Source organism: Glandiceps talaboti, chromosome 1 (assembly GCF_964340395.1).
Source record: "Glandiceps talaboti chromosome 1, keGlaTala1.1, whole genome shotgun sequence".
Classification (NCBI taxonomy): domain Eukaryota; kingdom Metazoa; phylum Hemichordata; class Enteropneusta; family Spengelidae; genus Glandiceps; species Glandiceps talaboti.
This window is the reverse complement of record NC_135549.1, coordinates 25,468,030-25,481,437: the sequence shown is the minus strand read 5'-3', so window position 1 is coordinate 25,481,437 and position 13,408 is coordinate 25,468,030. Positions and strand designations below refer to the sequence as shown.

Sequence of the window (13,408 nt, the reverse complement as noted above, 5' to 3'; positions counted from 1 at the left end):
AACATACAATCTTTATTCGAAAAGTAGAACCAACTGATATAGCTAATGTACATGAAATATAATGTTTCCCTCATCTCTAGTGTACATAGTTAATAAATACTCCATCAGTCATAATAAGGTCACAAGAAATACAGCTTTTTATATTGTTTGACCTTTTATGGTTAGTTGCTGGTATAGGAATTTTACTTTATCAAAAAAAAAATATTTCACCAAACTGACTTATTTATGACGAATATTACAGTGATTTATAACCCAGTACTGTTGGCATTAGAATTTGTTGTATCTGTTCAATTCATATTAGTAAAGTTTTGACTGATTGCGAGGGCAATATCATACATATATTTCCTCGAGGGACTGTGGGTCAACCCCAACACACTGTTTCTGGGGGCGTTGGGGTGACCCGCATGCCCAAGGGAAACTAACGTATGATGTTGCAAGAGCTCGATCAGTCAACATGTGTTTTCTAACAACCCACATCATTTATCACATTGTATGTTGTGGTGTGCCTAAAAAGTATACGGTATATATGTACAGGCATCATCGCAACAATTGTTGACTGGTAAACGTCATTTACGTTGAGCATTGTGAAAGTTCAACATACCGTGTGCCCACGTATTGACAAGTCAGCATAGGACAGGGACTACATTTAATTGTAGGTGTGTTACAAAACAAAATGACAAACCTTTCAAGATATACTGTACTACTCATCAGAGACAAAGAGAAGCCTTAAAGTGTATTTGCTAAAACCATAAATATCGTGACTAGAAATATTGAGAATATAAAGAAAATCACCAATGTTAGCCCAGATCCGTAATGAACCATGTTCCCTGTACAGAAAAGGCAATGTACAGAAAGTATATTAATATGCACAAGTAATACAATTACATACAGGTAAAACTATATTGACATAAAGTTCAATAGGTGACTGCAAGAAAGAATATAAGCATAAGGTTACAGAAACTTTACCAACTGAAGGTATTTTCCACCGGGTAGTCACTTGCTGTAAAACCCTTTGCAGATTGTTATGTGTTGAAGATTGTGTGCTCCCACATTAGGACACCTGTTTGTTCATTACAAGTTTATCTTGCCTTGAATTGAATAAGCAAGCATGAATTTCAATCATGAATCACTCAGCTTGTAGTCAATTTTTATCAGCTCATCCTCATCAGCTATCTACTCCATTGCGTTTTACACCCTTGGGCCAACAAAGATTTCAATGTGCCTGTGGTTTATGGCAAAGTTTTCTTGCATAGCTCATTTCCCATTCAATATTTGGATGTGGACAGTTCCAGTCTAAATTTTGATATGATGAGGTCTGTGCTTTCTTGATCGTTGTTCACCAGGTTAATTTCACGTAGGCAACTAACACGTTGTGGACATGTTATGAATTCCTCTACTGCATCAAACAAAACATTAGCACACTGAGGCTTAGGGACACCAAAGATTCCAGAACTTATTGTTGGTATAGATATGGATCTGGCACCAAGTGACTTCTCAGCATACATTAAGCAATTCAGAAATGTTCTCTTGAGCATCTGTAAAGTCTTCTCCTTGTCAAACTTGTTCCATTTTGGCCCCACAGCATGTATGACATGCTTACATGGTAGATTGTAACCTTCAGAGTGCATGGTATCTGCTACTTGCAATAATCTCCCTTGCTCTTTCAAATACTCATAGCATTCAGATTGTAACTTTGGACCTGCTGCTTGCGATATGCACCGGGCTAGTCCTCCTCCATGGTCCAGATGTTCATTAGCAGCATTTACGATAACATCGGTTTTTTCTTTTGTAAGATCTCCAGTTTTAACCGAAATTGTTAGGTCTTCAGAAGTTGTAATGACAAAACCCCCATTGCTATCATCGATTTTACCAGCCAGTGGTCCTCGAGATAAAGATACTGGCATCACTGTAGTTTCTGACATGTCATTCTTTTCATTAGATTTCTTTCTGTGGTGACGTCCGTGTCTTCTACCTCGTGGTTTTTCTGGTTCCGTTTCTATCTTCGTTGAACCATTCATTTCAGAAACATCGTGATTTTCAGTTTTATAGATTCCCAAGTATTTCTCTGCCGTGGCCCTTGCAGCCTGAACTTGATCCTCTTCTCCAAAGAACATGATCGTCTTTCCTTCCAGTCGTGTCAGGACCCTAGGATGCTTCATTTGAACCTCTCCACCAGCAGATTTCAGCTTTGTTTCTTCAATTTGTTCAGATTGCAGTTTGCAGTGTTTCATTTCGAAGAATATTCGTTCATATAATGTACAAATTTCGTTCTTAGCTTTTACTAATTTTTCCTTAGAAAAATTTGATTTATCACGAGAAAGGATACTCACGTTTTTACAATTTCCTGATCTTTCATTTGAAAGTGTAACATGGTAGCGATTGAGAATCATGTCTAACTCGTGTTTATGTACGTGCTGAATGTACGCGTATACAGTGTTTTCCATCTTCAGACTTGTGATAGTATCTTCGGCGAACAGTTCTTCATTTCGTTGAGTTTGTTGTACATCATGTTGCCAAGTATCAATTTCTTTGGATTTGACAACTTTTTGATCGTCATGGTTGCCAACGTAACAGTGACCTCCTCTTACCTTTTCGTCATCTGATACTGTAGTTTCTGGACATCTTTTCTTCGTGTGTGGAGTTTTCATCATTTGATCCGTGTTTCCCAACCCAGAACGATCTAGATTTGAGCCGCTTTGGATATCCCATTTATGAGAAGTCAAAGAAGTTTCTTTGGTACTTGAGATAAATTCTTCGTGTAATATATCAATAAAATCCATGGCTTTCCTGAATTGGTATTGATTACCTTCCACCACGCATTCACCAGAATTAGAATCACTTGTGGTTACCTTCACTCCAGCTTTTTCACTTAGTATACTGCAAAACTTGTCTTTTCCACCCATTTGATTGACAAAGAGCCCTCTCACCGTTCCTTGTATTTGTATAAACGGCTGTGGATAGAAGTGAGAAAATGACAGCTTGCATTACAGAGCCACTACTAACAAGTTACAACACTGAACCATATCGCCATAGAGCATTCTACACGCCATGAGTGATAGAGGTAATTAATACCTGGTAGCCAGATCATAATATATATGTGTACCTGACCCGTTTTCATTACAATAATATCATGTGAAGCATCCATGACTTAGGGGTTTGAACGTTCGATTACTACATATTGCCATGTTTATTCTTTTATTTTGAACGTTCTGAAATTTATACATAATTTTATGTACATGTTGTTTCAACATTTTGATTTATACTTACACGTATGGTATGTGATGTGTTTGAATGTGTATTGGGCATAACAGTGGTATATTACCTACGGTACTTTACTTTCACTTTCAATGAAACTTAGAAGGTTTGATAAATCGGACAGTTTTATCATATTTGCACAACATACAGTTGTGTTTTGTTATGGGCATGACCATTGCTGCTATCTCTTTTTAGCTGTTGCTATAGACTTGATCTTCATTAGTAGGCATATAGTGTCAACTTGTTTTAATGCTCACTATCCATCACTGTTGCTATCTTTGTAGGTTCTAGGCTCCAGGTCAAGGTTCAGTCATGTGCATGTTGCCATATGGGCATGGTTATAGTTGTTAGAAATATTTCTTTCCTTGTGTCTTGAACTATGTCTTCAACTAGACACCTCTACAAGAGCACTACCAATTCCTTCCTCATCCGTATTGTATTTTTCAAGTTTTAACTTTTTTGACCAAACTTCACAATGTGAATCCTAATATGTATATCAATGAAGAGGTCACATTGTGTTGAATAATTCTTCAACTCCCTTAGAAAAATGCACAAGTCAAGTGTCACCAGAATGAAACCTAGCTGACTGGGCCTACTCAAACATGTAAACAGCATCATTCGTAGAAATGACGATTGTCTGCAGAATTGATTTCGAAAACAGTCTGAGTTGTCTGAGTGATACATTTCTTCCAGGTAGTGTGTCGTAAATCAATACTGTCAAAGCATATGACCTTTGGTTATCGAAGGCCTTGTTAGCAAACAACACTGTGCCCACTCGAACACGTAAATAGCGTCGTTCGGAGAAAAGACCACTGTCTGCAGAATTGAGTTTTAAAATGCTTGCGTAGACTAAATGATGACATTTCTTCTATTGTAAGTGAATACTTTCAAATCGTGTGGCCTTTGGCCATCGATAGCCCTATTAGCAAAAAACAGCAATTGAGGACTGAGGGAGTTCCAACAGCGTAGTGTTAACCCAAGGGTTAATGACTGACCAAATGAAAACCAAGTTACACTGTGTATACTTGGTTGGTGTTTTGTCACCTAGAACATAATATAAGACAGAACTACTCGTCCAGTAATGAATGAATCATAGCTTGGATATGACCATGGGATAACTATGATTTTATATTTATATTTTGAACATTTGCTCCATGGAACTTTAATGAATGGACCATACCCTTCAATAAATACATCCGTACATAACGTTTCACTCGTACACAGGTGAGTACAATGATATTTAAATTAATATTGCGCTGTGACGTATTCATTGCAATTTATCATGCCTCTGACCCGTAAGCACAAGCCACACGGGAATATGTCGAATTTGTTGCTTGTTGGATAGATACTTCGTATCTTGTAAATAATGACACTTAGTATATTCCACTTTAACCTCACAACCATCAGTTGCGCCAAAGCTGGCATATTATACTCTTTTAATGGTCAACATGCAATGAATGATGACAGTCTGCTTACAATATTATATGTGCACAAGTCAGCTTTTAGGAGAACAACACCACGTCTGTACTATCCAATAGTTGCATACTAATGTCCTTTGTTTATCTTTCACTTTGTTTCTGTAGAAAGGTAAAGACACTACGCGCAATACGAGCCACTGCACTGATTTGTAAACTTTCTTTTTAACATTAAAATAATCCCAGCTACAGTTGTCAGACATGATTTATTATAATTATTTCTCAGGCCATTACTATTAAATTCCGTTTACACTGGCGTTGCATCGATTTACTTTTATGTTGTTGCCAGATAGCCATAGGCTGATTTATTATTTTTTGTGTTGTTGGCAGCTAGCCACTGAGTGACTTTATTTTCAAAAAATTACAATGCGTATATACATATCGGTGGTAAGTCACCAAACGTGAAGATAATTCGAGTTTCGAGGATTCTCTATGTGGTACGATAACAAGCACTTAGTTTAATAAACTATTGTTACAATAATTTATTGCAATTATTCAAGAATCGTCATGTACATTGTTTGGATCAATTATGAAACTGATTTTAGCCAAAAGACGAATGAAGTATTACCACTCCATTGGCGTGAAATTCTGTCAATAGGGCTGAACCAACATTTAAAATAATGTAATTATTATACACGTACCTCAGGTGGCTTCTTCACGACATGTAGTTCTGCACCCATGAATTCGTGTGTCCTCTGCAGCATGTAATCAGACACTAGTAAAGAATCGGGATTATCAAGATTAGAATATGTGTATTTGAAGGTCAAATTGTTGGGGGGGGGGGGTTGTCAAAGGATGTCAAATGCTATACGTTTTGTTGACAGTCATGTTCTAGTCACTGTTTTGAAAATACTCTGTGGTAGACAATTAGATATGTCACTTGGACATGTTGCCGGAATTCTAAAATTTGATACTTTCCCGACCAGACACACATTTTAAAGAACTTTCACGGACGCCCTGGCATCTTTCTGTGTTTTGATGATTTTTATTATACAGACATGCATGTACAAGGCATATTCTTTCCCATTTCAATGCTGTCAATGTGACGTACCTTCATTTTTAAACTGTATCTCTGCAGCATCTGTTCTACGTTGTGATATTGGAAAGGTAATATCATCTATCTCGCCACCTCCATTTAACTTCTCTTGAAAATGTACAATCAATGATTTTTTGATCTCATTCTCGTCGCCTACTTTATATGGTACACCATACACAATGACACTCTTTACACAATGGGTGTCTGCCATGCTACAAGACAAGTAGAATAATATATAATTATATAATGCTGGGTTGTCATATCGTGTCATGTCATGTCATGTCATATCATATATCATATCATATCATATGTCATATCATATATATTTATATCATATTTTATATATGATCTCCCGGTATTTCGAACGAGTACGGCGTCATCGAGGACAGATAATTCTACTCGTGTCGGCAGTATCCCTTCGAGCCGATATACATTAGGGGAATCGTGAGTCCAAGATGGCGTCGCAGGAGTGAGAAATACTAAAATATTATAATTGGTTTGTTAGCAGATCTAGTGTACCGTGTCATATTTGCAACATTAACGTCTATGGTCTTTAATCATGCTTCATATTTTGATCGGATCAAACAATTCTAAGAAAACAGGATAGTCTAATTTACACTCCATATTTTGTCACACTGAAGTGTCATGAACATCGTCAGTGCCTGTGTCAAATTTGATATTAATTTATGTAACACTAACCTGGTGTTCTGTATCGTGGTCGAGCCTAATGGTTTACGGGATTACACAAGGTAAAACATTGTAGAGGAAAGTAGTAGTTGTCGTTATCGTCAATTCTACCCATAAGCCCCGAACCCACACCTAGCTTGTCAAAATATTTCGTCATGGAAAATCCCAGACAGCGGGTTGTAAACAAAATGTGGTAATCCCCGTGCCAGAAGCGACCAATTAGAGTTTAACTTTGGAGTACGTCATACCATCTGAAGAATCAATGACGCAATGCTAAAAATATATTGTCATTATATTTAAAGTTCAGTAAAATCTTCAAAAAGCCACAGTTGCGACGGAAAGACAACCGTTGTGAATGTCGTCTCTTTATGCAAGGGCTGGAGGTAAGAAAATGTCGCTCATTTTCGCATATATATCGATCAGTGTCTACATCTAGATACCCAGACCACTTCTGTAGTCGTCTGATATAAATACGAATACGCAGATATAACTACTGCATTACAGTAGTTTAACTTGATGTTCTTTTGTTTAGTTTGACAAAGTATAAGACAAACCTTCATCACAACCTTTCGTTTTAGTTCCCCTAGGGGAAACCCATATCATACTGTTGTGTCCTTCTGTCTTTCCGTTTATGTATGTATGTATGTATGTATGTATGTATGTATGTATGTATGTATGTATGTATGTATGTATGTATTATGCCAAAATACCATTGGTAATTAATTACACATACTAAGTAGTTATATTGGGTTTTTTTGCTATTTCTCGACTTTTCATGTCTTCCTCAATATATTTCGGCCTAAATAAGTGACAGCTTTTAGACACATGCTATTTCAGTCCAACAGTATGATTAAAAATCAGGATAGTATTGATGAAAAATAAATAATAGTCGCACTAAATGAACTTCCAATCCAAATATAACATCAACCTGTGTATTAATGTTTTTGAAATGAATGCCTATTGACCAATAAATGATCATAAAATCCCCATCTCATTCACAGGTTTGAGCTCGATGGCATTCTCAATCCATGTACTGATATCTCTTTTTTGTAGAGTTTTGATTTTGCAAAACCATTCTTAGTATGTCATTTCACTAAATACAAACATGGTTGATGGCTTTATACGTTGAATACAATAATGTTCTGAAATGAATACATAGGCTACATAACCGTAGTTCACTCCAAAATAGGATAATTTAAAGAATAAGGGTTACCAAACACTTACTTCTTAAACAGTTGAACCGAATCTCACTGTTTTGTCACCGATCCTATATTCAGTTATGACAACATACGACAGTTTCAACGAAAGTGAAAGTAAAGTATCTGCCATCATGATATAGGTAAAACACTTGTGAACCAATGTATATATCGCCTTCAATATTACATACATATAAAGAGTTAAAATCATCTTACCAAATTCAACAACTTCATACTCCTATATATCGGATTTATGGAGTTTCATTTATTAAAACTATGTCTATCAAGATAGCAGAGTTCTTATGACATACAGGATGAGGGACCACAAGGAATGTAGAAATAGTGAAAAACACACACTTGTTATTTGGTTACTGGTTTAACTTGAACTGGTCTTATTACCAAATAAACTGAAAATACAATGTTTTTGTACAACAAAACTGTTTGTACTGAAAATATAACTAATTCCGTGACACAAGAGACATTTTCAAATTACTGATGGCTGGATGTGGTAAATTAAACTAGTATTCACTAAGTTAGACATAAAATTAAAGTCGAAGCGTGGCCTTGGAACTGCTAGTAGATCCCATGAAACAGACTTATCATAGATGACGTTGACGACTGTTCACTCAGATGAAATTTTCTGCTCCACAATTTAGTTCATAGTCCAGATAAGATACACACAAGGTAAACAGTGACTGATTCATATACAAAATAAACCCGCGTGACCCAAGGTAAATACAGAGTAAATCACTCAATTATACACGTATACTAAACATGTCACCACTTTATGACAGTCTCAGTTACCATGGATATACAAAGGGAAAGGTAAGACTATCTAAATATAGATAACCCATGCGATGCGTCAGTTTGGTCGAAAGTGAAAGTAAAGTACCCCAGGTAATATACGACAGATGTGGCCAGTGGACATTGTTAAAAGGTAACTGTGTACGTAATAACATAAAACCATAATTATTTTCATGACAGATTGTTCACCTATAAAATCTCTAGGGTATCTGATCATCTTGCATGGAACAATTTCCTTTGAACACACTGACATCAATTTAAATTTCACCAGCACAACAATTTACACATGGAATTGTTAAGGTATCAGAACGACTGCCCCCCCCCCCCTCCCCCCAACAACAACAACTTCCACCTTAATGAATGTTAACTATGCAAGAATGGGTCGGGGGGGGGGGGCAGATGTCCTATAACCGATTGTTACATATTACGTAAAGAACACCACCGATGGTTAGTATACCATTTTAATGCAGAAACCTATATCACTCGATTACTTGACTGAATATATATGAATTATGCTAATCACCTTGCTTGGATTTCGCCAAAAACACTGAGCAGTTCTAACCATGGGCCCCAAAAATACGTTTACCAATTTTGTATCACAATAATGCCACAGACACAAAAGGACAATAGAATATGTGAGAAGCATTGAACTGGCACTTCATTAGGCCTGACACAACTACCATGGCAGAAAACGACAAATCGAAATACTGTTGTTACAACTACCTGTTACAACTACAGACAATGACAACTTTGGAAAATTAAAGGCTTTGTTCCTAATATATTTCCCTGAATTGTATGCTGCAGTATTTGAAATTTTATGGATATATTTCACTATATTAGAATATTGCAGTAGAAACAAATTGGTGGGATCTCATAGACTTGAGCAAATCTACTTGATTATATTTAAAACGACACATTAAAATATCGTGACAATTATGCAATGATGTCATTTTCCGCATGACCATAGGTCATAGGTCGTTATCGATGTCATTGACCTTAATTTGTTGTTACATGGGGATGCATTTGGCTAGATAAGATGTGTCGTATAGTAATTTTTCTCATGTGATGTCAAAAATATATTAATGAATACATACCGTAATCTTGGCAGACAAATTAACAGTATAACTGCGCGAACTACCGTCAAATTTGAATTGTTTACATTTTGTAAGATCGTGAAGTTGTCTGCAAAATGGCGTCGTCGTTGCTTTCGCCAATGGTGGCGCAGTTTTTATCAGATGATCACAACCGAAGACATTCTTTGCGAGAGGATTTGTACATTTGTTCGAAAACCGTGTTTCTAGTTAATGCTACTGACATCGAGCATTGAAAAGTGTTCGGGTAGCATTTGTCCCTTGTAATGAAGGTATATACTTTACTTTCACTTTACTTTCGACGAAACTGGCGCGTACTTTGTAATAGCTGAAAATAGCTTTAGGGATAAAACATTGCTATTCTGTTAAACTATTAAAACAAGACTTTGTGAAGAAGTAAGAGCAAACAATTACACAAAAGATAAACAGTCACTGATTCAAACAAAATGAACCCGCGTGACCCAAGGTAAATACAGAGTAAATTCCTCAATTATACACGTATACTAAACATGTCACCACTTTGTGACAGTCTCAGTTACCATGGATATACAAAGGGAAAGGTAAGACTAACTAAATAGATAATCCATGCGATGCGTCAGTTTCGTCGAAAGTAAAAGTAAAGTACCTCAAGTAATAAACGATGATCAGTGAATGATTTCGGAGAGATCTGGTGAACGATTGGGGACTTTTAGTACCTTGGAATGTTTTTTGAAAAGTGAAGATTAATGTTAAAGTGAGTTACAAATTCTAAATATTTGAAGATTGATAAGACTTACGCCTAAACTAAATATAACAAGGTACTGGAAAACATGGAAACGGACGAAACAATTCTTTTACAATTCAAGACGGCACTCCTGATGACACCAAGATAAAATCATTTTCAGTGGCAAAACTGTACTCGATTTAGACAAACCAACTTAAAGTGAATAACACGGGAACGCGTAAGGGACCGGTCAGTTTCTTCGGCCGGGTGGGGGGGGGGGGGGCAGTGGATTAGTAAGAGGGTCACCCTGTTTTTGAAATTGGCATTAGGGCGGTAAATAAATGCTGTTTTGAAATCTGCAAATATGCGTGGGGGTCAAGTTTTCGATTGTGATGGAAGAAAAAAATCCTTCTCAATTCTACAATGGCATGTAGCCTTGTCTGGACTGTGGTACATGTATATATTTGTCCTTGTCCCTGTTTCTTACATCAATTCTTTAATATTATTTCACGTAAGAGTTCAAATATAACGTTAACTATACGTGTATTACCTAGCCACCACACTAGTTACAGAACATGTCATCATGTAAAGACTTGGCTGTTTCACAATCAATACTTCACGTATATTGCATTTTGGGGCAAAAGTGAACTTGGAGGTTTCGAAATGGTAATCTCCATACTGTTAGGTAGTTTATAAAAAAGAAAGTTAAAAATAAGTTAATCTTAATTGTTCTACTCTTGAGTATGAACTCGTCAAAAGGGATTAACACACTTTCTATTTCGGACACTACATGCTATCGACACTACACATCACCACATCTCATCAGATTCCAGCTTCTACTATACACTAGCTAGGTATGACCACCTAAAGTTCTCTAACATACCAGAAAACCCTTAGCACTCCATCATTCCCCAGAAGTCACTCATGCATTCAACCAACAATCAGATGCACCAACCTTTTTACTGTCATAATGGTATTACTTAAATATTTTCACCCTATTCTAATTTGAGATGATATTGTCTTTTAAAGATGTGAAATGTTTGCCAAGGTTGTCTCAAAATTGCCTTAAAATTCCAAATCCCCCTACCAATATGATACTACCATTAGATGTATTGACCTTTACTATATAGCGATGGCATTTAACTTTTTAAGAACACATTTCAACCCTATGTAAGATATACAAAATAGTTTCTGATACTTGATGGTGTTGTCTTGGGCAGGTTTTTTCGTGAATGGATCTGATTAGCCTAAAATTGGCTTTAAGAGTAAACAACCTCTAGGGCTTCAAGGGGGACACCCCCTAGGACCCCCCCCACACACACACACATACACAAGGTTGACATACCCTAGTCTAAAGCACTTCCCCTACTCCTGTCAACTTTAATATCATCTTGACAAGATGATATTAAACTTTCTTCTTCTTTTTTTAATATTTCAACCCTATGTAGTGGCTTTTTAAATGTTGGGACTGTCTTCGAAAGCTTTGGGAATTATTGGTAGAAAGTGTCTGAATAGTCTCAAACTTGACTTTTTAGAGTAAAAAACCTCCTTCTCGAGCTTTTTCCCTACCTTTCACTGTCAAGATGCTATTAAACTCCTTTTTGAATATATTTACCCTGTGTAGTTAATAATTATATGATAGTGTAGACTCTATTACAGTCATCGGAGCTTCGCATAGATAAAACTTGGGTTGTTTTGTATGTACCGGTATCGAATATCCTTGTACTGTGCGCCCTCATCGATCACATCGGTCTAACCATTCGTTGACGTGTTACTGCAACCCTCCGTGTTATCTTGAAGCCCCGAGCTTCGCATGAATACATCAACGAATGGTTAGCCCTATGTGATTGATGAGGGCGCACACTACAATGATATGCAGTAGATATCAGTACATACAAAACAACCCAAGTTTTGGTTATGCGAAGCTCAAGAGGACTGTAAGAGTCTAATGATAGTGCTATCCTGGGATCTTATCAAGCATTTGCGGGACAGTCAAGCAGTCCACACGTACACACCGAGTCCGATTACAAAATACCTGTCATATGAAAATGATATATCGGAGGGGGGGGGGGGGTCATCATGCTTTAATATTAAGTAATATGAGGGGGTCAGCCTGTTTTCGGTTTTACAGATAGGGAGTTCATTGACTTTTTGTCGTCCACCCCCCCCCCCCCCCTAATAGTCTGGAGAAACTGACCGGTCCCTAAAATCAATATTACGTGATGGTTCATCCTCTATCCTCGAGCTAGTATACTCTTGACCGTACCTACAATTAATGATCATTGATGATACCCTTACGTTCGGTGTGGACATCATGCATCATCAATAGTACGCTTATGAGCACCGTGCATTAATAGGCAGGGAATAAATCGCATTGTTACATAGTCTAGGTTACCCAAACTCTCGCCACTAGGGGCTCTGCCTACGAGACCACCCCAAACTAGAGTCTGAACTAGAGTCTTGAGAAACGAGATTCCAACTAACCCGCTACGGAAGTCACACAATACATTTCTTCCAAGCATAAAAATTGGGCTTACGAGGTCTTGTAATTAATATATATCAGTCGCTTGAGAAGTGATAATCTGTAGCGAAGGTACCCAAATCGTTCAGCCTGCAATGCTGGACATGAAGTACACCCCATGATGCACTGCTCCAGAGGCTACTTCCTGAGCAGACGACTTGAAATCTCGTTTCCCCAGACTCTCGTTTGGGGTGGTCTCGTAGGCAGAGCCCCCAACGGCGAGAGTGTGGGTAACCGAGACTAATTGTTAAACACCTAATCCATTTCCCACATTGTGATTTGTCAATACCTTGGTCACCTTGTATTGACAAGTTTTTGTTCTGTTGAACTTAAAATTACATAACTGCACAACAATATGCATGATAACTAAATTGATTTTTAAAAACCCCGTAGTGACTGAAGGCGACAATGAGCATGCTTACACGTTTCCATGGCAGACAAATATGGCGTCACCAGAGTTGACCTTTAGTGTAGAAACTCCATGATTTTGACCCACAGGGAGCCTTCAGTATTTACAGGGGGGATTAGGGGTCACATTTTACAAATAGGCTCTCGGGGGAGGGCCATTTTTTAGAAAATTAGATATGGGGGAGGGTCACATTTTACTTTGACTGATTGCATTGCCTAACATTGCATTTAT

General features: G+C 37.3%; 2 protein-coding genes across 2 annotated transcripts in view; one reads left to right on the top strand and one right to left on the bottom strand.

Moving 5' to 3' along the window:
- Positions 1–37: 37 nt before the first annotated feature.
- LOC144449107 (uncharacterized) lies at positions 38–6,548 on the bottom strand. Its single transcript, XM_078139603.1, has 4 exons — positions 6,466–6,548; positions 5,782–5,978; positions 5,372–5,445; positions 38–2,951 (listed from the first exon to the last, which is right to left on the bottom strand). The coding sequence occupies exons 2-4, from the start codon at positions 5,975–5,977 to the stop codon at positions 1,266–1,268; spliced, it is 1,956 nt and encodes a 651-aa protein (XP_077995729.1). The 5' UTR covers position 5,978; positions 6,466–6,548; the 3' UTR covers positions 38–1,265.
- Positions 6,222–13,408, top strand: part of LOC144434958 (protein mono-ADP-ribosyltransferase PARP14-like) — a 69,536-nt gene continuing 62,349 nt past the window's right edge. The window contains exons 1-2 of the mRNA XM_078123492.1: positions 6,222–6,235; positions 6,761–6,836. Coding sequence (XP_077979618.1) covers positions 6,222–6,235; positions 6,761–6,836 — 90 coding nt within the window. The remainder of the gene's footprint in view (positions 6,236–6,760; positions 6,837–13,408) is intronic.

Excerpts from the sequence above, each read along its gene's own strand:
- LOC144449107 (XM_078139603.1), bottom strand. The coding sequence starts at position 5,977 with ATGGCAGACACCCATTGTGTAAAGAGTGTCATTGTGTATGGTGTACCA. Across the intron at positions 5,446-5,781 it reads GATACAGTTTAAAAATGAAG|TGTCTGATTACATGCTGCAG; the intron begins GTACGTCACATT and ends ATTCTTTACTAG. Across the intron at positions 2,952-5,371 it reads TCGTGAAGAAGCCACCTGAG|CCGTTTATACAAATACAAGG; the intron begins GTACGTGTATAA and ends TTCTATCCACAG.